A 26,213-nucleotide genomic window follows, 5' to 3' on the forward strand; every position below is an offset into this window, starting at 1 on the left:
GGAGTCTGTTGGCTGGGAAGATGGGAAAGGTGGGAGTTGGGGGCAGAGATGTTCCCCTCCCCCTTCCCATGTTCCCCCTGCATTCTGGGGGCCCCAGGATGTGATGGGAAAAAGTCAGGTCTGCAACACCACCCCCGCTCCTCTCAGCCTCAAAAGCCTCTAGCCTGTCACCCCAAGTCTCCAGAGTTAAGGAGAGGAGTGATGGCAAGTTCCCCAGCCCCAACCTCTGGAGAAGGCGGCCTGCTTCCTCTCTTCTAGAGCCCAGGGGAGAAGGGGGATGGGAGCCAATTGAGGTCAGAACGGGCCCTCCTTCCTCTCTTGAGTCAGCCTAGGCTCCAGCGGGACCCAAGCAAAGGGACAAGGTACAGGCGTCGGTCGGGTGCACTTGGCAGTCTTGGAGAGGAACTCTGCCCACTTCCCTCAGGCTGAGCTCTGGGCTTGCCTGGGGAAGCAGAGACAGCTCCCAGAGACCAGGGGCTGAGCTGGAAGAGGAGAACTGGAGGGAGGGGATGGTGGGGGAGGAGGTCAAAAAAGAGAGTATCAGGGAGGGAGCCAGCAAAGGGAGCTGGGGAAGGGTGTCAGAGAAGAAAGGCTGGATTTGGGGCCCTGGGGAGGGGGACTGGTGAGGAAGAGAACTTGGGGGAGGGGCCTAAAGGAGAGAAACCTGATGGAAAGAAATGAGGGGAGCTCAGGGAGGAGTAGGGAAGAGAAGGAATGGAGTTTGGGGAGAGGGAGAAGGCTCCTCTTCCCACAAGAAGGGGCAGAATGGGGGAGGGGGAAGGAGGGACTATGTGCCGCCCACACCCCCTCGATAGGGGGCCCCCTCCCCCATTGAGGATTCCTCCAGAGCCCTGGGAAAGGGGAAGGTCTCTGCTTTCTAGGGAAGACCCTTCCTCCCCAATCTAAGACTAGTTGGCTGCCCCTACAGAAATCCTGCTTTTGACAGCGGGCTGAGGGGAGACCAGTGCTATCTCCATGGCGACCTGGGCACAGGGTGGGGCAAGGCCACAATGACCCCAGTGGGGTTCCCCCCACAATTCCTAGCCTTGAGACTGGATGTCTCTCCCACCAGCCTTCCTAGGATTAGTGCATCTGGACATCTAGGGTCTGGCCTATGTCCCTTGTGGGGGTAAAGGATGGCACAGATGCCCAGAGATGCCCAAAGACAAAATACAGGGTATCCATAGTAGAGTATTTAGAAGCCCTCAGAGAAGCAAGATATAGTTACAGGGTTGCAGGGAGTTCAGTGGTCAGGACTAATATTGAGAAGGAACTGAAGTGAGGGAAGGGTATCCTTGGCTTTCACCTCATTCCCACCCAATTCCTGCTCTTCACTGGTACCAAACCCAGCCACTGAGAGTCACTTCCTGCTGCAATAGGGGAATTGGGGAACAGAGGGAAGAGAGTTCACCCCATTCATTCTGCCACCTTAAACTCTGGGCAGTATCGTAACCAGGCCAGGTAGGTAGAAAAATCCGTAAGCAGAGTTGGCAACTCTTCTCCCTGTAGGTGGTGATTTCCACAGTGCCTCCATCCTCAGAATTTGGAGGTGGTATCTTGCTTCCCTTTCTGTTGCTGGGGGCTATCGGCACCCCTTTTCCTCTCCACCACCCCATGCCTTCATCTCTAGCTGTGCCAAGGCACAGAAGTTAGAAAAGGAACCGGAAAGTAGACGGGTAGTGGGGGTGGGGAGAAGTGGGGAGACCAGCTCTCAGCGGAAGGAGGGGAGATGGTGGTGCTGTGAGATGTGGGGATGGACAGAAAAGGGGATAAAAGAGGCAGAGTTGGGGGTGAAAGGAAAGGGAGAGATTATAATCAAAAGGCAACTGGGAGGGGGGATTATGGAACATAAAATTTTAAAGCTGGAAGAGACCTTAGGAAATAGAATGTCAGAACTAGTCAGTCTAACCCCCTCATTTAATAGTTGAGAAAACTGAGGTTTAGAGAGGGGGGGAAAGTGACTTTAAAAAAAAATTACTGGGGGCAGCTAGGGTGTAGTGGATAAAGCACTAGTTCTGGATTCAGGAGGACCTGAGTTCAAATTCAACCTCAGACACTTTGTGCTTACTAGCTGTGTGACTCTGGGCAAGTCACTTAACCCTCATTATCCTTAAAAAAAACAAAAACAAAACAACTCAAATCTGGCCTCAGACACTTGACACTTGCTAGCTGTGTGACCCTGGGCAAGTCACAACCTTGGTCTGTCTCAATTTCTACCACTGTAAAATGGGGATAACAACAGCACCTACCTTCCAGGGTGTTTGTGAGGATCAAATGAGACAATATTTGGAAAGCTCCCAGCAAATCGTTCCTGGTGTGTTTTTTGTCAAGTCGTTTTTCAGTTATGTCTGATTCTTTGTGACCCCACTTGGAGTTTTCTTGGCAAAGATACTGGAGGGGTTTGCCATTTCCTTCTCCAGCTCATCTTACAGGTGAAGAAACCGAAGCAAACAGGGTTAAGTGACTTGCCCAAGGTCACACAGCTGGGAAGTGCCTGAAGCCAGATTCAAATTCAGGAAGATGAATCTTCCTAACTGCGGGACCAATGCTTTATCCACTGCACCACCAAGGTGCCCCTCCTGGCATGTAGTAGGTGTTTAATAAATGTTTACAGGGCAGCTAGGTGGCGCAGTGGATAAAGCACTGGCCCTGGATTCAGGAGGACCTGAGTTCAAATCTAGCCTCAGACACTTGACACTTCCTAGCTGTGTGACCCTGGGCAAGTCACTTAACCCTCATTGCCCCGCAAAACAAACAAAACAAACAAACTTATTTCCTTCTTCCCCCTCGCCCTTCCTAGGTAACCATCCTTTGTAACAAAGAATAAAAAGGGGAAAACCCCCAATTCAGCAAGCTAACCAACATATCAGTGGAATCTGACATGGTGTGTGATGTTCCATACCCATAGTCAGTCCCTGCATCTGCAAAAAGTAAAATCATTTTCCACTATACACGAGTAGGAGTCCCCGATAGGAAGATGAGGAGAGAGGGGCTGATCCAGGAAAAAAGAGGAAAGACAGGAAGTAGAGGACTCTGAGGAGAGGAGGTGGGGAGACAGCTGAAAAAGTAGGCCAGAGAGGGAGAAAGGACATGGTGTGGGCTTCTGAAATTGGGTGGGAGACAAAGGGACCAGAGCTGGGCTGAGTGGGGGAGGGTGGAGAGGAAGTTGAGGCCATAAGGTTCACAAGCCCTGCTGCATTTGTCATATTTAAGTATGTTTGGGAGGAGAAGACAGGCTGGGGTTGTCTATATAGTGACCCATGTGGTGAAGGAAGTGGCCAGGGGGGGAAGGGGGAAACTGAAAAAGGCACTGTCTTTGTGGGGAGTTGACTCAGAGCTGGAGAAGAACCTCTGAGAGCTGGGGTGAGCACCTTGGGTTTGGGTCGGGAGGGGATGCCGTAGGGATGGAGCAGCCATCCCAATTGGGGGTGGGGATGGGGGGGGGGTGGACAGCTCCTCTCATTCATTGTGTGTGCCATGAAGCCAAAGGTCCCTTCATCCCCAAACCCTTTCCTCACCTCTTTCTGTCTGAGTGACCAGCCCTTAATTCCTATGCCTTGTGAACCCAAGAAGTCAGTCCTAGACCCATTTTCTTTCAAAGTAAGTTTCTAGATTGAGACAGAAATGCCCTTATCTGAAAACCTAGTACCTGCAGAGGGGGAAAAAGTCAGAAGACCTTGTGTTCTAGACTCTGAACCATCATTTCCTAGCTGTGTGAAACTGGGGAGTCACAGTCTTTCAGAATCCTAGCTTCCTCTTCTCTAAAATGGCCCTAACAATCCTTGTATTGCTTGCCTTAGGGGGTTGTTGTGAAGAAAGTGCTGGGTTAGTCCTTGTCTCATTCTTTAAAAAAAAAACACCTATAAGACCCATTTTAAGTTTGGCAAATTCTTGAATACTTCAAGGATCCGTGATTTCCTCTGTGCAGTGCTTTCTCCAGTTCCACAGATCGCAGTCCTTTGACAACCTTTCTCAGGTGGCCTTCAAGAAAGCTGCTGTGGCCCCCAAATTCATCACCCTGTGGCTGACCAGGTGATACTCAGCCAATCAATCACTATAAACCTTTAGGAAATCCTCGCTATTGTACCGGCTATAGGACTAAGCCCTGGGGAAACATAGAAGGGCCAAGCCAGCTGCGCAGTTCATCCCTGATCTATTCCGAGCTGGTGAGAGCTAAGATAGCTTGCAGCACACCAGGATGGAGCATCAGGGGACAGTTTTAGTAGAGGGAGCTTTACAAAGAACTCTATAAACATGAGCCATGATTGTCTCAGAGCTGGAAGGGCTTCATCCGTGGGCACAGTCTAGCTCCCTGAAGAGCTTTGCTAGTGGAAGGTTGGATACCCAGCAATGACTTTCCAGGCAGACTATGCACTAAAAACTGAAACTATGAGCTGCAGAAGGGATTTTCATGCCTGAGGAGTTAGAGGTTCTTGAAGCGTTCATTCCTAAGAGGAAGGAAGAATGTAGGCACAGTCACAGTTAGGGCCCTGATAAGGGAATAGTCGATGTGGTTGCCATCATATGCTGGGCTTAACCTTGGAGCATAGGGATTTTTTGTATGCTCTCTTCCCTTATTCTCTATTGGCATATTTATGGTTGTAACTATGCATTGGCTACAGTCAGGGACTTAGTGGGTTGATGGGGACTTGAGGATGGAGGTATGGACTCAGTGATAAGATGGGGGCTCAAGGATAGAGATGGGGGCTCGCTAAGGAGCTGGAGGCTCAAGGATAGAGATGGGGGTTCAGTGAGGAGATGGGGGCTCAAGGATAGGGATGGGAGCTCAAGGATAGAGATGGGGGCTCGATGAGGAGATGGGGGCTCAAGGATAGAGATGGGGGTTCAGTGAGGAGATGAGGGGCTCAAGGATAGAGATAGGGGTTCAGTGAGGAGTTGGGGATCAAGGATAGAGATGGGAGCCCAAGGAGAGAGATGGAGGCTCAGTGAGGAGATGGGGGCTCAAGGATAGAGATTCTGGCTCAGTAAGGAGTTGGGGGCTCAAGGATAGAGATGGGGGCTAAAGGATAGAGATAGGGGTTCAGTGAGGAGATGGGGGCTCAAGGATAGGGATGGGAGCTCAAGGATAGAGATGGGGACTCAAGGATAGAGATGGGGGTTCAGTGAGGAGATGGGGGCTCAAGAGTGGAGGTAGGGGTTCAGTGAGGAAATAAAGACTTAATTAGAAGATGAAGTTCAGTGAGGAGATGTGGTAGCTCATTGAAAGGATAGAAACTCAATGAGGGGGTAGGAGTTCAGGGAAGGGATGGGGAACTCCATGGAAGAGAAGTAGGATCAGCGATGGAAATGAAATCTCGAGTGAGGTCTGTGGGAACTTAGTGAGGGCAGAGGGGCTCTGTAATGAGGTGGGGGGAAATGTGTCAGGGCTGGAGGCTGTTTCTCCTGAGCATGGTCCTGGTGTCTTAGAGCTTTGCTCAGGAAGAAGAGCAGGTGGGCTGGGGTTCGGGTTGGAAGGGAGCCAGAAGAAATGGAGAAGGAGAAGATGAGGAGACTCACTTTTTCATCCTGACCTTTCCTCAGTGACCCACTGCCCAGATTAAGTGACTTTGGGTCCCTTGGGTGGGTGGCACAGAAAAGGATAATAACTCCTGCAATAAAGAAATGTTACCTTCATATCCCCTCTGTACTCCCTCTGCTGATTATTTACAGTTTGTCCTGTAAATCACTTGTTCTTATGTTGTTGTCTGCATGTCATCTCCCCCTTTAGACTGTGAGCTCCTGGAGGACAGGTGCTGTCTTTTGCCTCTCTTTGTATTCCCAGCTGTCAGGCATAGCTTTCGTTGTTTGTGGTTGTTTGTTCATTTTAGTTGTGTCCGACTCTTCGTGACCTCATTTGGTGTTTTCTCAGCAAAGATACTGAAGACATTTGCCATTTCCTTCTCCAGCCCAGCTCATTTGACAGATGAGGAAACTGAGGCAAACTGGGTAAAGTGACTTGCCCAGGGTCACACAGCTAGTAAGTGTCTGAGTCCAGATTTGAACTCAGAAGGATGAGTCTTCCTGACTCCAGAACTAATGCTTTATCCACCTCATCACCTAGCTGCCCCTCCTGGTGTATAGGAGATGTTTACAAATGTTTATTGACTGACTGACCCCAGACAGGGGTCTGATTTCTTGGCTGGGCCCAGGGTATACTCTGAAGGTATTTGGTTGGGTGAGGGGCTAAGCGGATAGTTTCCATGGTCAGCTTGAGGCATCAACAACTACTTTAAGGTTGGGGGGGGGGAGTGCGGGTTAATGTTGCAGTTCTGGGACTGGGGTTCAGGACTCCTGATTTGGGGGGTACATGTGCTCGTCTCCCAGAAGCCCAGGAGCCAGAGAAGAGAGGGAGCATGGGGTCTCCAGTGTTTCTTCGGGCCCCCTCCTCAGCACCTGTGAGGTACCTCCCCCACCCTTGGGGTAGATCTTTTAGGTGGGAAGCTGGGGAGCAGAGCCGGAAGCTTCTGATTGCTCCATTTCTCCCCACCCCAGACATGGTTCCTTTTTGGCCAGATTCTAAGAGCTCTGCCTGCCTCCTTCTCTCCTCCCAGCCAGCCTGGCTGGGCCTCGTTTTCTCTACCTCCCTTTAAGAACTTTCCTCGGCTCTTACCCCAGTCCTCCAGGTTGGCCTCCAGGTAGGGATGCTCCAGCTTTTTTAGAGGCACCTAAGCAGCAGGCTTTTCCACTTCCCAGAATCCCTAGGGACAGCCCATTCATCCTTCACCATCTCCCCTAAGGGGCAGCTGCAGAGGTGGGGGGAGAGGGGGGGATAGACAGATGATGGGGTAGGACAGGACAAGGTCAGGCCCCAGGTATCTGAGGGGACACCATGATGCTGAGTAGGTATGTGCGACACACGTACAGGCTCCAGGAAGTTTACACAGATACATTGTGTACGGTGTACGCTGGTACAGTGTAGACAGGCACATGGGGACATAGCTCGGCACAGGGCCAAGATGTGAGATATAGACAAGCATTGTGTGGCATCACTGAGGGTAGTGTGGACAGGTGGAGGATGGTGGCTCTGGGTACAGTGCAGAGGGGAGCAGCCTGGCTCCTGCTGGAGCCCAGAGTGAATGCAGATGAATTTGGGGAGCGGGAGCCCATTAAGGGCTGGCGCATCTGGATTCACCTGTTTCCCTGAGGCTTGCTTGGGCAACGGGAGGGGGAGACAGTAAGCCTGCAGTGATGAGCATCTCTCTGAGCCCCCAAGAACAGGTGCCTACAGGGAGACTCTGGCTTTCTGTTATGAGTTTGGGAATGCTTCCAAATGTGGGCTCTTCCCACAGCTATGTGGGCGAGGTTCACAGCAGGCCCTGTGGATGGTCTCTGAGGTTCTAACATTTTTAATGGCAGCATGCTGAAGTGGAGAGAATCCTGGGTCTGGGTTTAAATAAAGGCAGCTAGGTAATGAAGTAGATAGATGGCTGGACCTGGAATTGGGAAGACCTGAGTTCAAATTAAATCTCTGACACTTACTAGTTGTGTGACCCTGGGCAAGTCACTTAACCTCTGTTTTGCCTCAGTTGCTTCATTTGTCAAAGGCAGATAATAATAGTACCTGTTTCCCTTACAGGTAATAAACCTCAGACAGTTACTAGCTATATGACTATAAGCAACTCACTTAACTCTTTCTACCTCAGTTTCCTCATCTGTAAAATGGAGATAATGATAGCACTTACCTCTCAGAGTTATAGTAAGAAACAGATGAGATAATTTTTGCAAAGCTCTTTGTAAACTTTGAAGGATCAAACAAATATTATGATTATTATTGGCTAGGCACGGTGCTATAATAATTATACTCCATTTTATTAATTATTTATGTATTATATAATATTATGTTATTCTGTATATTATTCTATATATTTATTATCCTGGATGTACCACTTACCAGCTGTATGACCCTAGGCAAATCATTTCACTTTTCAGAGTCTCAATCTCCTCAACTATAAAATCGTAATACTGATAATGTTACATTTGTATAGCCATTCAAAGTCTGCAAAACACTTTATGTATCTCACTTAAGGCTCAAAAAAGGGACTACTGATAGATACTGTGGTTCCCACTTTACAGATGAGAACACCAAGGTTTAGAGTCTTGGCCATGATTACACACTTAGTAAATTTCAGAGGCAGAATTTGACCCCAGGTCTCCTAACTACAGTAGTAGCCAGGGTATAATATTAAGCTCAGGGGCCTTCAAAAAGTAGGGAGGAGTTTCAGGCAAACTATGAGGGAGCTATTTGTGTGCAGGTGGGGGCCTTGGCCTGCCTCCTAACTCACAGCCAAGCTGTCGCCGGCTCTTCCCACATACTTGGCTGGTCATGAATCAAGATAGAGATGTGCAGAAGGTGGGAATGAAGACCTCTTGAAAAGAGGGGAATGTGGAATAATCTGAGAAGACTTCAGGGAAGAAGATGACAGCTCAGGGATTGCTCAGAGTGAAGACTCTGAGCCTGCAAGGGCAGGAAGGTGGGCAAGAAAGCTGGGGTATGGGATATAGACCCAGCAGGCAGGAAGAAAGGGAGCTGAAAAGAGTCAGGTTCAAATCCCAACTTTGACCCCAACCAGCTGAATAACCTCAGGCAGATCTTGGAGTTTAGTCTGAGGTGGTGATAGCGCAGAAAGACAGTGGAAAGGACTGCTTTTCAATCCCAACATTCCTGTAAACAAATTAGTTTTGTTCATCTGTAAGATGTGCAACTACCAACTTCCTCATGAACACATATCCTCCTCCTCCTCCTCCCCCAACACATCTCCACCCCAGTGTCATTGTGAGGAAATCACTTTGTAAACCATAAAGGACTTTAGAGATGAGAGCCCTTATTATCGTCAGGGAAGCCTGGCTCAAGGGCACTCAGGGAGGAGGGAGATGGGAAGGACAATCTGTGCCTGCCAACCGTGGCCTGACCATCCATTGTCTTGGGTCTCTCTGGAATCGCTCAGCGTCCTCTAGAATCAACTGACCCTCTGACCAGTCCCATGATTCCCCAGGCCCAGGACCATCTCACTCTGCTTTTGAGCCATCCACGTCCCTGAGCTCGGCTTCCCCTCCTCCAATCCAACCCTGTTGCAATGAGTTTCCGGGTGAAGGATGCCTTGCTTAATTTACCACAAGGCTGAGGCCACTTTCTTAGCTTCAAGAAAAGCCTTGAGGGAGGTGGGGGGGGGTGTTAAGGGAACCCTAGGAACTCTGTACCTCATTCCTCCCCAATCTAAACCATTTCCTAGGGAAGGGTAAGAAGGGGTGGGGAGAAAGAGGTTATCTCTAGTTAAATAGTGGTCCAGGTGCGTACAATCTCATTGTGGTATGGCAGAAAAAGCATTGAATCTGGAGTCACAGGACTTGGCTTTGACCCCCGATTCTGCTGCTTACTACCCTGTGTAACCTTGGGCAAATCATTTCTATCTGGGTCTCACTCTTTTTGGTAAAATGAGGGAGATTGGAGCAGATGGATCTTTTAGGTACTTTCCAGCCCTGTATTTAGTTTATTAACATAAAATTGTAGAGTCTTAGGATAGGAAGGACCATAGATTTCACCCACCCACCCCGCCCATCGATGTCCCTAATCCCTTCCTTTCCCCACATTTGGCCCTGGCCAGAACAGTCCCCCAAAGGGCCTGGGCCATGGCTGGAGCTCTGGGGGTCACTGCCCAGCAGGATATGGGGAGGGTGGGGAGAGGGCCGTCCAGGACCAGGACGAAGGCCCCCTCAAAACCAATGTTTTGGCGCCTGAGGGTATGTGAAAATCTCGGTGTGTCTGCACATATCGGCCCACAGACTGTCAGAGCTCCATCCATGTGTGTGCGAGGGTGTGCCAGGTGCTGTGCATGGCTACACAAGAGGTATTAGCAGCAAGGAAATGGGAGGCAGATAGCTCTCTGACTGCAGGAGTTCTGAATTCTAGAATGTCAGGCTGAACTTCTCCCCTTCCAAAAGCCCCCAAGAAAGGAGGGAGAACAGGGCTAGATTGGAGGGGTCAGAGTGGCGGAGCCAGGGAGCTCCAGGCTATCCGCGTGCTCCATCTCCTGTTTGTCTGTCCCTCAGGGGTCTGGCCTTTCCGGTCAGACCATGCTGTTATTTCACTGACCTCAGTGGCTTGGGACCTAAAGGTAAGTATCTGTGTGGGTAAAGAGAGCAGGCGGGGGAAGGATCATGGGAGGGAACAGAGGACACAGCCTCAGGGGATGCTATCCCCCCAATACACACACTCCAGCCCCCTGCCAGTGTCTCAGGCCCTCCCTGCAACCCCCTTCCTCTCACACAGACTCTCGTTGCCTGGCAACCAATGGAAAGGGGGGGATAGAGAGTGGAAAAGAGCTAGTTTGACAGCCTAGAAGCAGGACAGACAGGGAAATGGCCTTGATCTTCCTCCCCCCTGGGACTCTCCCTCCTCCTCCACTCTATGGGCCCCCTCCTGCCCCCCCACCAAAGGCACACACACACACACACACACACACACACACAGAAACGGAGATACACACACATGGCTGAGAAGACCCACAGGCAAATAAACAAAGATATGGAAACACATGGCTGGAGGAGACCTTCCAGTCTTAATACAAGCCTTCTCATTTGACAAAGGGGAAAACCTGAGGTTCGGACAAGGGAAGCAACTTGTCCAAGGTTACACAGTGAACTAGCAGCAGAGCCTAGATTAGAACTCAGCTCTCTTGGCTCCTGGGTTTTTTTTTTTGTTTTTTTTTGCGGGGCATTGGGGATTAAGTGACTTTCCCAGGGTCACACAGCTAGTTAAGTTAAGTCTGAGGCTGGATTTGAACTCAGGCACTCCTGAATCCAGGGCCGGTGCTTTATCCACTGCATCACCTAGCTGCCCCCTTGCTCCTGGGTTCTCGAGTACACCGGCAGACCTACACAGAGGGAGACACACTCATATCTCCCAAAGATCTGAAGGTTATTATGTTTATCTTCCCCCCCACCAGAGGATCTGAGATCTAGAACTGAGTGGGACTTCAGAGACCATTTAGGCCAGTTCCCACCCCCCCCCCCATGCAATTTGACAGAGGAGAAAACCAAGGTGCATCCTCCTAGCCTGACACAGATTTTTCAGGAAGACCTACTGGTCTGGGATTGTCATCCACCCTGCTAAGTTCAGAGAAGTCACCATGGGCCATGCAACTCCCAGGCCATGTGCTAAAGCCTGAAAGGGAACGTTTCAGAGGAAGGATGAATGAGGGAGCCAACTCCAACGAGAACCATGTCTGAGTCTCTCAGTGATTGTGATTCTTCTTGTTGTTGTTGCTCTCCTCAAGTCTCCCTCAGATGCCTTGCCAGGGTGTGGTGGTCACCCTGAGGTCTTGGAGGCAGCAGCGGTGAGAGGGAACATAGGCTCTGGCAGGGCCTGCCCAGCTGGAAGTACTTAGGGTAGGAGTCCTGGAAAAGACCGTGTCTGGGGACCAGCCCAGCCAAGTTTGGACAGGGTCATCACAGGAAAGGCTGACCACTGGGGAAGGAACTTTTTCAACTGCTGCAATTTATTAAATACTGGCTCCATGGAAGGCTTGGGAATCAGCCCAGGGTGGGTGTGGGGAGAGTAGCTACACCAAAGGAATCATGGGGCCAGCCAGCCAAGCAGCACAGAGCAGCGGATGTTGAATTTGGAGTCAGAAAACCCTGGGTTCAGATCCCGCCTCAGACCCTTACTGGCTGTGCAACCCTGGGTGAGTACATCACTTCAACTGTCTCAGCCTCCATCTCCTCGTGTGTACAGTGGGAATAATAAAGCTTCACTAAGCCCTGGGGAGTCAAAGAGAGGCTAAAACACACCTTTTTTGCGGGGGGCAGGGCAATGAGGGGTAAGTGACTTGCCCAGGGTCACACAGATGAATCCAGGGCCAGTGCTTTATCCACTGTGCCACCTAGCTGCCCCCCAAAACACACTCTTAAGAAGATCCCTTTCTAAGGCAAAGAACATTGTACATGTATTTATCTTGCTGCACAGTGTAAGTAGGAGAACCTCCCTACCTCCCAGGGTTGTTGTCTGGATCCAATGAGATCATGATATAATGGTAAGAATAACAACTTACATTTATAAAGCTCCTACTACATGACAGTCACCATGATAAGTGCTTTACAATTATCATCTCATCTGATCCTCATAACAACCTTGGGACATTGGTGCTGTTATTCTCCCCATTTTACAGATGAGGAAACTGAGACAAATAGGTTTCAGTGACTTTCCCAGCTAGTCAGTATCTAAGGTCAGATTCAAACTCACATCTTCATGACTCCAGACCCAATGCTCTATCCACTATGCCACCTGGTGCCTGTATAGTATATGCAAATCCCTTTTTAAATCATAACATATGAATAGTATATGAATAATAGAGATTATTATTAAAGAAGCTATTGCTGTCATTAGTTCAGACCTGTGATTTTATCATCATGGGAAAATCCCACTGTGGAAATTCTTTCTACTTATCTGTAACTTATAGTCTTGGAGAGTGGACTGGGCTTAGTGACTTGCCCAGGGTCATACAGCTAGTATAGGTTAGAGGGAAGGACTTTAACTCAAATCATCCTAACTACAAAGCTGCTCCATGCTCAAGTTTATTACTAATGTCTCCTGTTTCCTAGGGGGTCTTTGTGTGTTTGTCAATCATAGTCATTATTCCCTCAATTAATTTTTTCCTGATTATGGCCATCGCCAGCTGTCTTTGCTTTTGTCTTACCCCTGGACTCCAATGACTCTGGAGGAAAGATTGAGGCTGTTGACTTTACCCATCTCTGCCTCATTTAAATCCAATTCACAGGCAAGTCAAGACATCAGCCCATGATGTCACTGGTCCTCTTTGGAGACGAAGGATGAACAACAATTATGTATATAATTTGCTTTCGTGTTGTCCGTCCCCTCCTCCCCATTAGATCGTAAACTCCTCAAGGTCAGGGAGTGTCTTTTGCCTCTTTTTGTATCCCCAGAGCTTAACACAGTACCTGACACATAGTAGGCGCTTAATAAATATTTATTGAATTGGATTGAAATTTATTACAATTAGGGGCAGCTAGGTGGCGCAGTGGATAGAACACCGGCCCTGATTCAGGAGGACCTGAGTTCAAATCTGGCCTCAGACACTTGACACTTACTAGCTGTGTGACTCTGGGCAAGTCACTTAACCCCAATTGCCTCACCAAAAAAAAAAAAGAAGAAGAAGAAAAAGAAAATTAAAATTATTACAATTAGATCTGTGTAATATTAAAACAGATAATGTGGCATAATAGAGAAAGAGCAAATTATGGAGTCAGGAAGACTTGGGTTAAAATCATGCGTCTAACACATATTCCCAGTGTGACCCTGACTTGTTCTGTGGCAGAGAAGATTTCAATATGAATCGGTGGATTCTCTCTACCAATGAAATGAAAGGTCCTGTCCCCATCCCATACACACATGCATACACATGCTATATACATGTGTGTAATTAGTAGTATTAGATAGTTGTGATTTCATTGGTGTGGGGAATATTTTTTTTTTGTGGGGCAATGATGGTTAAGTGACTTGCCCAGGGTCACACAGCTAGTAAATGTCAAGTGTCCGAGGTTGGATTTGAATTCAGGTCCTCCTGAATCCAGGGCTGGTGCTTTATCCACTGCTGCACACTGGGAAGGACTCAGCCCTGGTCTTATTACTAGTCCAGAAGGCAGGAAGCCTCTGCAGGGGTAGGGGAGGCACAAGTAGATGGGGTCCCCAGCAGGCAAGTGTCTCCCTCTCTCTTATCCTACTTCTCCACCCTCCGCAGGCTCCCACAATGGGCTGTGTGCCCTGTAAGGAGAAGGGAGGATCAGAAGTCAAGCTTGAGCCCTCCCATGAGGACAATGGTAGAGAAGGTCAAGGCTACGGGGACCGCTATGGTCCTGAGCCCACCAGGGCCGCCTCCCCTTGCCCCACCAACATTCCCAACTTCAATACTTTCTGCCAACAACCTGTCAGCATGCCAGCTTTCGTGAATTCCATCCCCCCAAAGCCTGGAGGCATTGCAGGTCAGCTCTCAGAGGGATGGGGAGGGCAGGAGGTACCAGTGGGGAGGTAGGGCTGGCCACAGAACTTTGGGTAGAAGGAAACAGGATACTGTCCTATGAGCCGAGGAAAGAGACATGGCTCCTGCCTTCAAGAAGCCCCCAGTCTGAAAATGGAAAGTCATCCCCACTCCCCACTCCTGCCCTCCGGAAGCCTATTGTTGTGAGAAGGGAGGTATGATCCTTGGCTTCAGAAAACTGATGATGTAAGTGGTGGGGGAGGGGGGGGAATATGTCCCTGCCCTGCCGGAGACTCTGGTCTAAGAGAAGACTGGACTAGGCACGCATCCAAGAACCAAAGGTGGGGTGGGGAACTGAGGGATGCACTATGGAATGAGTAGTGCAGGGCAGGGGAATCAGGAAAGGCTTTCTGAGAGAGGGCGGAGCACAGGACCTAGTAGAGAGGAGGGAAGATGTCCAAACAGCAGGGACAGAAATGAGGACAGGCTTGCCTAGTTGGAATAAGGAATGGGAGCTAAAGAATTTGGACACTGGCAGAGTCAAGAGCTGGATGAAACAGGTCAGAGCAGGCTGTGGGCTCAGGAGCTGGAGGGCCTCCTGAGCAGAGCGGGCAGGCTGCTGTATCCCATTCTGGTCACCGGAGCCCGGCCACACTGAGCCTGGCGCCCCCTTTCCCCAAAGGTCCTGGAGTGACTCTTTTCATAGCCCTTTATGGATATGATGCTAGGACTGAAGATGACCTCACCTTCGCCAAAGGAGAAAAACTCCACATCCTCAATGACACGTGAGTGACCCATGGGCCCTGGCTGGGCCGGGGTGGGATCGTTATCTTGGGGAGAGCAGGGCAGGGGTGGGGCAACGCCACAACCCCAGCTGGTCAGCCACTCGGGCAGGCTATCGTTCAGCATCCCTTGGGTGTCACCGTCTCAGGCGGATGCTGCCAGGCCTGTGCCCCATTTCTCTTGCCTGGAGAGTGAGCAGAGGAGTGGGACAGCTGCTCATCCCGCCCTTCCATCTGTCCTTGCAGTGAGGGTGACTGGTGGGAGGCCAGATCCCTGAGCTCTGGACGCACTGGATACATCCCTAGCAACTATGTGGCTCCTGTGAACTCCATCCAGGCAGAAGAGTGAGTAAGACCCAGGGCTGAGGGGCTGTGGCTTTATTCCAGGCCTTAAAGATGAGGCCCGGGGGACCAGGGGCTGTCTGTGCTCTTGGGGATTGTTTAGCATCCTTGTCCTCTTTATTGTCCTCATATGCTGTCCTGGAGGGAACAGGGGGAGGAGGTATGAGTGCTAAGTGGAGAGAGAAAGAACAGATTCTCCCTGAGCTTAAGAAATCTTCCATCTCGTTGCCGGTGACAAGACACAGATTTTTATTTTAATGACGTCTAATCCCTGTGTGCTCAGGTCCTTCCCAGCCCTGACATCCTGTGTTCTAAAGGCCCTCCCAGCTCTGGCATCCTGTGTTCTAGGGGTCCTTCCAGCTCTGACATCCTGTGTTCTAGGGGTCCTTCCAGCTCTGACATCCTGGGTTCTAAGGGCCCTGCTAGCTCTGACATCCTGTGTTCTAAGGCTCTCCCAGCTCTGACATCCTGTGTTCTAAGGTGTTCCCAGCTCTGACATTCTGTGTTCTAAGGACTCCTACCCTAGCTCTGACTTTCTATGATAACGCACAATACTAACTTACGACTGGGTCGTATGCAGTCCCTACATAGAGACAGTAAGTGCTGTTGCAATTCAGAAGGAGAGCTTTTGTTGCATGGGAGGGGAGGGCTGGCTATGGGGGAAGGAGGCCAGGCAAAGCTTCACGGAGAATGTGGAACATGAGCTGAATCCTGAAGGGTTTAGATAGTTGGAGGCAAGCATTCTAGATGGGAAACAAAGGGCAGGGAAACATCTAGAATGTTCAGGGAATGGTGAGTAATCTGTTTTGTTTGGAGCATGGTATGGGGGGGGGGAGTGTGACTGCAAAGGCAGGTGGAGGCCAGATTGAGGGGGGCCCTCAAAAGCTAAACCAAGAAGGTGGGAGTCTATGCTGCAGGCAGCAAGGAGCTATTGAAGGTGTCTGAGCAGGGAGTGATGCAATCAGAGCTGAGTATGAAGAAAATTACTGAGGCAGCCTGTTCTGCCTGATGGATTCAAAGGGGAAAAACTGAAAGCACTTTAGAAGCTATTACTGCAGGCTAGGCAAGAGATGATGAGAGCTTGAACTACAATGGTCACCGTGGGAACAGAGAGGACAAGAGGGGAGAGATTGGAGAAACATAGGAAGGAAGATTCAGCAGGGCCTGGTGATGTCATAGGATTGGTCGATCAAATAAACATTTATTAAACACCTACTATATGCGGGGGGTGGGGGGGTGGGGGGCGGGATAGATAAAGCGCCAGGCCCGGAATCAGGAAGGTTCATTTTCCTGAGTTCAAATCTGGCCTCAGACACTGACCAGCTGTGTGACCCTGGGCAAGTCACTTTACCCAGTTTGCCTCAGTTTCCTCCTCTGTAAAATGAGCTGGAGAGAGAAACAGCAAGCCACTGCAGTATCTCTGCCAAGAAAACCCCAAATGGGGCCATGAAGAGTCACACACAACTGAAACAACCAAACAACAACATTATGTGCTGTGGCTAAAATTCTAGCTAGTCTGTCTAAAAATCTAATGAGTGGTCACCAATAAATTAGAAGCTTTAGCAAGAGTTTAGAGTTTGTAAGCATTTATTAAGGAGCATAAGAATTTGGTGAAGAGTAAGAAAGAGGCCTAGATTCAGCTGTCTATCTTGGGGAGCCAGCGTCTCCTGCTCCGCTCCCCCTGGAGATCCTTGCGAAAGAGCGAGCCTCGCCCCTTCTTTGTCCAGCTAGGGCCATGGAATTAGAAGCATAGGAACATACGTTCTCTGTTCCATCCAAACTGAACTTCTGGATGTTCCATCTCCCACCTTTGTACGATGCCCTCAGCATCCATGGTATAGAATCACTAGCTCCATTCAAAGCATAGCTCATGTACCATATCCCACATGTCTTTTCCGAGCCCCCTCCCACCTCCCTACCTCCTCACTGTTTTGTTTTTGGTTTTTTTGTTTGTTTTGTTTTATTGTTTGGATTTTGTTGTTGTTGTTGTTGTTGTTGTTTTTGGGGGGTGGCAATGAAGGTTAAGTGACTTTCCCAGGGTCACACAGCTAGTAAGCGTCAAGTGTGTGAGGTCGGATTTGAACGCAGGTCCTCCTGAATCCAGGGCTGGTGCTTTATCCACTGCGCCACCTAGCTGCCCCCTTACCTCCTCATTGTTAAGAGTACTCTCTTGGGGCAGCTAGGTGGCGCAGTGGACAGAGCACCAGCCCTGGATTCAGGAGGACCTGTGTTCAAATCCGATCTCACACACTTGACGCTTACTAGCTGTGTGACCCTGGGAAAGTCACTTATCACCAATTGCCTCACAAAAAAAAAAAAAGAGTACTCTTTCCCTTTTGAAATTATTTGGAATATATTTTATACTCACTTGTGTACATGTTATATCAACCTCCTCCCCCCCACCTCCAGGATATTTAAGGGGGTTGGTGGACTGTAAATTCAATGAGAGAGAACTGTTGGGTTTTGGAACCTCAGGTTGCATTAAGGAAGCGTCCAGAAGGAAAGAGGTCCAAGGCTGTTGACCCGGGTGTCAGTAAGGAGCGTTCTGTTCTGTTCTGGAATCTACACTTTAGGAAGGCCCTTGACAAGCTGGAGAGAAAGAATCTAAGCCAGCTCTTAGAGATCAGGGGAGACATGTAGGCACTTCCTGTCTGATGGAGAAGTCAGTACAGAAATAAATTTAAAACATAGCAGTTTCTTGAGAATGCCAAGAAATGAACGAATGAATGAACAAATGAAAAAGCATTTATTAAGTGTTTATTATATGCCAAGATCTATTCTGAGCATTGGAGGTACAAATAGGAAAAAAACCCCAACAAATTAGACATTTCCCAGTGTTCAAGACACTAACATTCTAATTGCAGGAGACAACACATGAAAAGAAAGTACAGCTTCAGGGTACATGGGAAAGGTCTTCTAGGGTGATGCTACAGGGTGGATGGCAAGGCCCCAGGGGAGTCCTTAGGTCACATCAACAGATTGTACCACAAATTGGACAATGAGTCAGGTTAATCCAGAAAAACTTCCTGGGAGAGGGGCTAAATTATCTGAGAGCTCAGTGAGATCAGTGAGAAGGTAGTGAGTGTATCTTCCAACCAGGATGAGGAAGGGACTGAAGGCAGATAAAGATCAGCAAAAGAGACTGAGGACTTTTGGCCTGAAGAAAAGATGTGATTGCTGCCTTCAAGCATTAGCAGGGCCATCATGTGGAAAGAGGATTGGACTTGTTCTGGTTGACCTTAGAAGGCAAATGAGGCTAGATGGAAAGAAAAATCTTCTAACAGTGATTAAAAAAATTTAAAAATTAAAAAAAACAAAACAAAACCCTGTCCAAAAATGGAATGGGCTGATGAGGAAGCCTTAGGTTCTGTCCAGAGGAAAATAGTCACTTATAATAGACATGGATCTTTGCATTCAGCATGTTGACTTGAGAAACCACAAATTCACATCATCTATGTTGAATTGCATTTTGATTTGTTTTGTAAAACATTTCCCAATTTCATTTTAATCTGTTTCTGGCTATACTTGGGAGTTTGACAAGAGCATGCAGCCTGCCTGTGGGTTTTGATACCTCTGCTTTTGAGCCCATTTTCCACCAGGTATCAGGTGGACTGGATAACCCCTCAGCTATGAGAGTCTGTGATCCTGTAACTGGATACTGTTTCAGATCCCAGTTCTAAATCCTAGGTCCTTACAGTTTGGTGGTTGAGTCAGTGGTGGCTGTGAAGGCAGTGATTTCAATGCCTAGACCGTTCCAGGGTACACCCCGCCCCAGACCATCCTCACCTAGTTCTGTGTCGGCCTCTCCTTCCTCCCCAGGTGGTACTTTGGGAAGATAGGTCGAAAGGATGCTGAAAGGCAGCTGCTGAACCACAACAACCCTAGAGGAACCTTCCTTATCCGGGAAAGCGAGACCACCCAAGGTGGGAAGGGGTTAGGGCTTGGTGGAAGGAATGGGACCAAACATCTGGGAAGCCCCATCACCGCTTGGCTGTCCCTTCTATGGAGGGAGAGGACAAGTACTCAGCACCCTCTCTCCCCTCTGCCCTGCCCTCCATCCTTCTAGGGGCCTATTCTCTGTCCATCCGAGACTGGGACGAGAATAAAGGGGACCACATAAAACATTACAAAATCCGTAAACTGGACAATGGCGGGTACTACATCACCACCCGGGTCCAGTTTGATTCTGTCCAGCAGTTGGTGCAGCACTATACTGGTGAGTGAGGGTGTGGTCATGGGGTAGGGTGCAGATCCAGCTATGCGCTAGGAGTACAGTAAGGAGGTTGGGGAAGAGGGACCCCCATACACATACCCAAAGAGGCCCACAGAACTCTGGCCAATTGAGGATTTCCCATCTTTGTGCCTAAAACTTTTTTGGGGGGAGAGGGGACCTTCATCTCTGATTTAATTTATATAGAGAATTCCTAGTGTGGAAAGTACCTCCACCAATGTAGATTAACAACTTATGGTCTTAGGAAGTTTGCTCAGTCACTGAGAGAGATCATTAACTTGTCCAGGGTCACACAGTCAGTGTGAATCAGAGGTGGGCTTGAGCCAAGGTCTTCCTATTCCAAGGCTGTTCCTCTGTCTTTATGCCAGCTTGACTACAGCCTTGCACACAGTAGATGCTTAATCAATGTCTATCCAGTGAATGAAAGAATGCTAACTATCATAGCTTCCCAGCTGGGAGAAAGCCCAGGAGCCTGGGTCCCCAACCTTGCTCCAGCCACACATATCCATTCTTCCTACTATGATCCCTTAGAATTCAACGATGGACTGTGCTACCTACTCACAAAGCCTTGTGCCGTCATGAAACCAGGAACCCTAGGCCTGGGTAAAGATGCCTGGGAGATCAACAGAGAATCCATCACCCTGGACCAAAAACTGGGCATGGGCTGCTTCGGGGATGTATGGATGGGTATGAAGGCAACAGGGAAAGCATGAAGGTCCTGACGGGAGGTGGGGACTAACTGGGGAGGGTTGGTCTGGGTGTTCTGGGAGTGAGTGGTGGAGAGGTATGCAGTGGGGATGAGAGAGGAGATTTAGTGGGCAATATTGGAACCCAGAACTGGGAGGTAGTCAGAATAATTGAATGTCAGAGCTGAGAAGGTCTTTAGAATACAGAATGTCAAAGCCAGAAGAAACCCTAGAACATAGAATGTCAGAGCTGGGAGGGCCCTTAAAACCCAGGATGTCAGAGCTAGAAGGGTCCTTAGAACATGGAATGTCAGCTGGGAAGGCCCTTAGAACAGAGGATGTCACAGCTGGAAGAGACCTCAGAACAGAGAATGTCCAAACTGGGAGGGACCGTAGAACAGAGAATGTCAGATCTGGGAGGACTCTTAGAACAGAGAATGTCAGAACTAGGTGGGCCCTTAGAACACAGGATATCAGGGTTGAGAGGGCCCTTAGAACAGAGAATGTCAGAACTAGGTGGGCCCTTAGAACACAGAAAGTCAGTGCTGAAAAGGACTTTAGAACCGAAGATATCAGGGCAAGAAGGGCCCATAGCACAGAGAACATGAGGGCTAGACTGTCCCCCCAGCTGCTCCCACCGTGCCTCTCTTCTCGAATTCATTGGAGAATGTTAAGCTTGCAGGAGCTGAGAGCGTGTCTGGCCTAGCTCTGTCATTCTACACAGCTGTTTGGGGGAGGAGAGGGAAAGGGGTGGAGGCCGGCTTGCCTCTGGGCTCAGCCCTTCTTTCCCAGCTGGCTTCCTCCACACTACCTGTGGACAGGCACTTGGAATGGCTGCATCAAGGTGGCGGTGAAGACACTGAAGCCTGGCACGATGTCCGCACCCGCCTTCCTGGAGGAGGCTCAGATCATGAAGAAGCTACGTCACGACAAGCTGGTGCAACTGTATGCCGTGGTGTCCGAAGAGCCCATCTACATCATCACAGAGTTCATGAGCCATGGTGAGCTGGAGAACATGGCTGCAGGGCAGGTCTGTAGGATGCTGGAGCCAGACTCCAGTGACTGGAGGAACTGAGGGGCCCCCGCCTGGTTTCTCCCCTTAGGAAGTCTGCTGGAATTCCTCAAAGAGGGTGAAGGCCAAGACCTGAGGCTGCCCCACCTGGTAGACATGGCGGCTCAGGTAAGAGGGGGGCGGGCTGTGGATGAAAGTGTGACTCTTTAGCGTGGACTCTTAGCCCCTGCTCTCCTCCTGGGGTTTATGGTCCTCTCCTGGCTCTTTAGGGAACACCTACATACCTTGTGATGCCCTAAGCTGGCTAATGATCTGTATTCCAGGTGGCCGCAGGCATGGCATACATGGAGCGCATGAATTACATCCACCGGGACCTACGGGCAGCCAATATCCTTGTGGGGGATGGATTGGTGTGCAAGATCGCTGACTTTGGACTGGCACGGCTCATTGAGGATGATGAATACAATCCCCGTCAAGGTGCCCTCTCTTGTACCTCAGTGCCCAGAATTCACCCAATACCCTTAGAACCCTTTTCCAAACTCCCAATGCTCCAACTGTGGAGGCTCCTAGCAAATTCTCCCCAGACCCCCAAACCCACCCCTTGGCCTTCTTCACTCTCTTGCTTCCCTCCACTCCTCAAGGAGCCAAGTTTCCCATCAAGTGGACCGCTCCAGAGGCCGCGCTGTTTGGCAGGTTCACCATCAAGTCTGACGTCTGGTCTTTTGGGATCCTGCTCACTGAACTCATCACCAAGGGCCGGATTCCCTACCCAGGTGCCCCTGGGGCTTCAGGGTGGGCAGTAACAGGGAAGGATGGGTAGCCCAGAATGACAAAGATCTTATCTCCTTCCCCTAAGACAGGTTTAGACCTAGCTTTGTAGGAGTTAGACCTGGAAAGGACTTAAGATTTTATCTAATCTAACTCCCCTGTGGCTGTCAATTTCATACTGGAAAATGATGAGGTCTAAAGAGGTTGAATAGTTTGCTAAATATCCCGTTTCTTCTTCGGGTCTTCATATGACAGAATTGCACAGCCTTTCCACATGCTAGCTGTCCTCCTGACCCCCTCCAGCCTATCAACTGCCTGCTTACATGGTGGTGCCCAAAACTAAAACCAAGATTCCAGCTTGGTCTGAAGGTTATGGAGGATGGAGAGTATGTGTCTCCTCCCTTATTTCGAGAAGCTCTGCTCAAAATCCCATTAGCTTTTTCCGGCTACTACATCACACTGTTGAGTCATCTTGACTTTGACCCTGTAATCTTCTAATACCCATAGATCTTTTTTTTTTTTTAAGACAAACTACTGCTTAATCATGCTTTCCTAATCCTGAAATTGGGAAGTTGATTTTTGGTATGCAAGTATAAGATTTTCCATTTATCCCTATAGAATTTCATCATATTAGATTTGGCCTAATACTTTTGGAATCTTGACTTCTACTGTGTGTTAACTACCCCTCCCAGGTTAATGGTGTCTGTATATATGATGAGGGTGTGCCATTTATTGCCTTTTTGCAAATTATTCATAAAAATGTTCAAAGGTGCAGTGCCCAGCACAGATCCCTGCAGCATTCCACTGGAGACTTCCTGACACACTAACATGGAACCATTAGCAACAACTTTGAATCTACACACTAAACTGATTCTGAATCTATCTCATTGTATTACCATTGTTTTGTTGTTTAGCCACTTTTTCAGTCATATTTGACTTCCTGTGACCCCATTTGGGATCTTGGCAAAGATACTGGAGTGGTTTTTCATTTCCTTCTCCAACTTGTTTTCCAGATGAGAAAACTGAACTGGACAGGGTGAAGTGACTTGCCCAGGGTCATACAGTTAGGAAATGTCAGAGGCTGAATTTGAACTCAGGTCTTCCTGATTCCAGGACCCGCACTCTGTCCACTGTGCTACCTAGCTGCCCTTCCCACCACATTGACATGGAGCCATTAGTAACAACTCTGATTCTAACCACTCAACTGATTATGAATTTATCTCATTATATTATCTAGCCTAGAATGAAATACTTTTTTCAAAAGCTTTGCTAAAATCTAAGTAAATTATGTATCTGCAGCATTCTCCTCATCTTCTGGTTTATTAACCCTGTCAGGAAGGTAATGAGGGGTTTTTTTTTGCATTTGTTTGTTTGTTTTGGGCATGACCTATTTTTTTATCAAGCTCTAAATAAGGGAATATTTGTAAAAAGCGCTTAGCACAATACCTGACACATAGTAGGCACCATATAAATGCTTATTCCCTTCACTCCCACTCCAGCCTTCTGCTGGTTCTTGTTGTTGCTTCCCTTTCTAGAAGTTTACCAACCACCCCTTTAATGATCCATTGCAGAATTTTCTGAAGAATTTGAGACAAGCTCACTGGTCTATCATTTCAGTCTCTGTCTTCTTGTCTTTTCTGAAAATTGGGGTAACATTTCCCCTTCTCCAATCTTGGGCTCTGTCTTCCATTTTCCATGATCTTTCAGACATTCCTGATAGTACGTGTATGTCTGTCTTTCAGTTCTTTCAGGACTGCAGGACATGGTTCTTTGGAACCAGGTGACTTGAGTTCATTAAGGGACACTAAGTGCTCTTTTTATTTCTCCCTTCTTATCTTGCAGGTCTACTCCCTGTTAGCTATGTAGTCAGTAGCAGAGCCAATCTAGGGACCCAGATCCTCCAACTCCAATGAATGCTCTTTCCGATACACCACAAGGGAGGGCACTGGACCGGCACCAACTGGAGAAGGCTCTCCCTCTTTAACTGAAATTGTCCATTGCAAATTCTTTCTCCCAGGTATGAATAACCGGGAGGTGCTGGAACAGGTAGAGCGAGGGTACCGAATGCAGTGCCCCCCGGGATGCCCATCATCTCTATATGACATCATGGAACAGTCATGGCGTCAGGTTCCAGAGGAGAGGCCTACTTTTGAATACCTGCAATCCTTCCTTGAGGACTACTTCACATCCACTGAACCCCAGTACCAACCGGGTGATCAATCCTAGCCCCTACCTCATGCCACCAGAACACTGGACACCATGAAGTGTACCTACTATGGCACCCTACTAGTCACTCAGCCCTGTCCCCAGCAGCTTCATTCCAGGGTCTGGCTTGAGGGACAAGTCAAGGACATCTTCTCTAATTCTCACCTCTACTCCAGGCACAACTTCCCCAAAAGGATGAACTTGAATTTCCTGGGAGTCTGGCCTCTACTCCTAACCTTCAAGTTTCACTAGTCCATCCTTAGCCTTCCCATAAATCTTAGGGTTCATCCTCTTGGTGCCCCAGACCCCTCTGCTCTGACATTATTTATGAAGCTATTTTCCCTTTCTCTGGTCCTTGCACTCCTCCAATCTTCACCCCTCCACCCACAGGCCCTTCCTCTTGCTTTTTTCTTTCCCTCTCTTGTGGCTCCCCATCTCTGTCCCCTCCAGATTCTTTTGGCTTCTCTTGCTGCTGCTGTGCTGGAACCAGGGGTGGGTTGAAAGGACACACTTACCTACTCTCTGTAGCCCCGTGTTAATTCTTTAATCAAATCTGTATAATAAAGGAAAAAAACTATTTCTGGGGTAAGTTGTCCTGTGGTTAGGGAGTGGCCAATCAGTGGGAGGGAATGGAAATTAAGGAGTAGAACTAGATGTAGCCCCCTAGGGCTGGAACAGAGCATGTTGGGTGGAGAGAAGGTCAGGGGGGGAGATCAGGACTGTGTCCCTATTTGGAGTTAGTGCTGTCACACTCACATGGAGTCAGTAACAAGGACTCTCTGTCTCTAGTCATCTGACCAGTTCAAGCCAGGTGATAGCATAAAGGACTTGGGTGGATGGTGAGAATGTGAGCTGTCCTTGGTGATGGTGATGGTGGGGGAAGAATGAGCTCACACAATAGCTGACATTTCTATGGGGCTTACTGTTTCCAGAAACATTGGGAGGTGGGTATTATGATCAGCAATCCCATTTGCCATGCTTGGAAACAGAAGCTCAGAGATGTGAAGAGATTTGCCTAAGGTCAACATATCTATCAGAAGTGGATTTCAATGTCGTTCTTACTCTGAGACCAGTGGACTTTCCACTACATCAGACTGCCTCTCAGAGGTCACATTGCCTAGGTAATTCACCATAACAAGTGCCTGACCCCTGGGGAATGGCCCCAGTAGAAAAGGACTACTCCCAAAACTCAGTCAGTGGGAGTACCTTGAATGTTAATGGAATGAGTGGATGAGGGATCCGTGGGAAGGCATGCATGCATTCATTCATTCCTTCAGCTCCATTGTGTGCCAGTATCTGTCCTAGGTACTGGGATGCAATAATAAAAAACAAATATTTCCTGTACTCAAGGGGTTTGTTGGTAGAGAGAGGAAACAAGAACATAGGGGGAGTGTGTTGAAGGATTAATGGGAGGGGTGGCATGGGGGAAGCAATGGAATTGGGTTGGAGAATTGTTGGAAAGAATAATGGGAGAGGGTTGGGGTATTTGGGTAGCTCAGTGGAAGGGAATTTGGATAGGTTAGTGGAAGTGGTTTGAAGGGGAGTGTGTCAGTGAAATCAGATAATGGAACTTTATGGTATGGGTTGGAGAAGTGAGTGGAAGGGGTTAAGGAGCAATGGGAACAGATCTGAGTATCAGTGGAGATGGGGTTGGGAAACCAATGGAAGCGTATTAGATGTCAGTGAAAGTGAGTTAGGGGTTTCAATGGAAGTTGTTTGAGGAAAACTATGGGAGTATTTGGGGAGCTTTGTGAGGGGCTTGTGGGGCCCAATGGGGACAGGTTGAAGAGCTTAGTGAAAATGGGTTGGAGAGGGGCTGAGGATGAGAGGGTCAATGGGAATAGATTGGAGTTCCTGAGAGTATATTGTCATTGAGATGGACTTTGGGAAGTCAGTGGGAGGGGCTGGGCATCAGTGGCAGAGAGCTGGGGAGGGGAGATCAGTGACACAGCTCCCCAAGATAGAATTTGTCTTTGACTTCAATTCTGGCGGTCAAGGAGGTTATTGTGAAGGAAGGTGTAGGATCGCTCTGGACCAATCTTAGTTCCTACCTCCCAGTCTCTGAGCCAGGTGCTCACCATTCTTGGTCCCAAGAACCTTCTTCAATAGAGGGATGCATCTGAATGCCCTCTTGTCTTCACCAGACCAAGAAACCAGGGCTGTACTATGGGCAATGCCCAGCTACCTCCCCATGCC

The 26,213-nt window shown here is 48.8% G+C and overlaps 1 protein-coding gene across 4 annotated transcripts; it reads left to right on the plus strand.

Moving 5' to 3' along the window:
• The first annotated feature begins 3,330 nt into the window (after positions 1 to 3,330).
• Positions 3,331 to 24,596, plus strand: FGR (FGR proto-oncogene, Src family tyrosine kinase). 4 transcript variants are annotated; one of them, XM_043998256.1, is made up of 13 exons: positions 3,332 to 3,363; positions 10,048 to 10,112; positions 13,755 to 13,995; positions 14,674 to 14,776; positions 15,020 to 15,118; positions 18,935 to 19,038; positions 19,182 to 19,331; positions 19,878 to 20,033; positions 20,854 to 21,033; positions 21,136 to 21,212; positions 21,368 to 21,521; positions 21,686 to 21,817; positions 23,830 to 24,596. In XM_043998256.1, the coding sequence occupies exons 3-13, from the start codon at positions 13,764 to 13,766 to the stop codon at positions 24,036 to 24,038; spliced, it is 1,596 nt and encodes a 531-aa protein (XP_043854191.1). In that variant the 5' UTR covers positions 3,332 to 3,363; positions 10,048 to 10,112; positions 13,755 to 13,763; the 3' UTR covers positions 24,039 to 24,596. The 4 variants fall into 4 exon arrangements, with proteins under 4 accessions (XP_043854193.1, XP_043854191.1, XP_043854192.1 ...); XM_043998257.1 differs by lacking the exon at positions 3,332 to 3,363 and adding an exon at positions 8,425 to 8,471; XM_043998258.1 differs by lacking the exon at positions 10,048 to 10,112 and having other exon boundaries at positions 3,331 to 3,363.
• The last annotated feature ends 1,617 nt before the right edge of the window (positions 24,597 to 26,213 follow it).

Source organism: Dromiciops gliroides, chromosome 3 (assembly GCF_019393635.1).
Source record: "Dromiciops gliroides isolate mDroGli1 chromosome 3, mDroGli1.pri, whole genome shotgun sequence".
In the NCBI taxonomy this organism is placed as follows: domain Eukaryota; kingdom Metazoa; phylum Chordata; class Mammalia; order Microbiotheria; family Microbiotheriidae; genus Dromiciops; species Dromiciops gliroides.

Coding starts and splice junctions, on each gene's coding strand:
- FGR (XM_043998258.1), top strand. CDS start 13,764: ATGGGCTGTGTGCCCTGTAAGGAGAAGGGAGGATCAGAAGTCAAGCTT. Junction 15,119..18,934: donor AACTCCATCCAGGCAGAAGA/GTGAGTAAGACC, acceptor CTTCCTCCCCAG/GTGGTACTTTGGGAAGATAG. Junction 21,522..21,685: donor TGAATACAATCCCCGTCAAG/GTGCCCTCTCTT, acceptor CCACTCCTCAAG/GAGCCAAGTTTCCCATCAAG.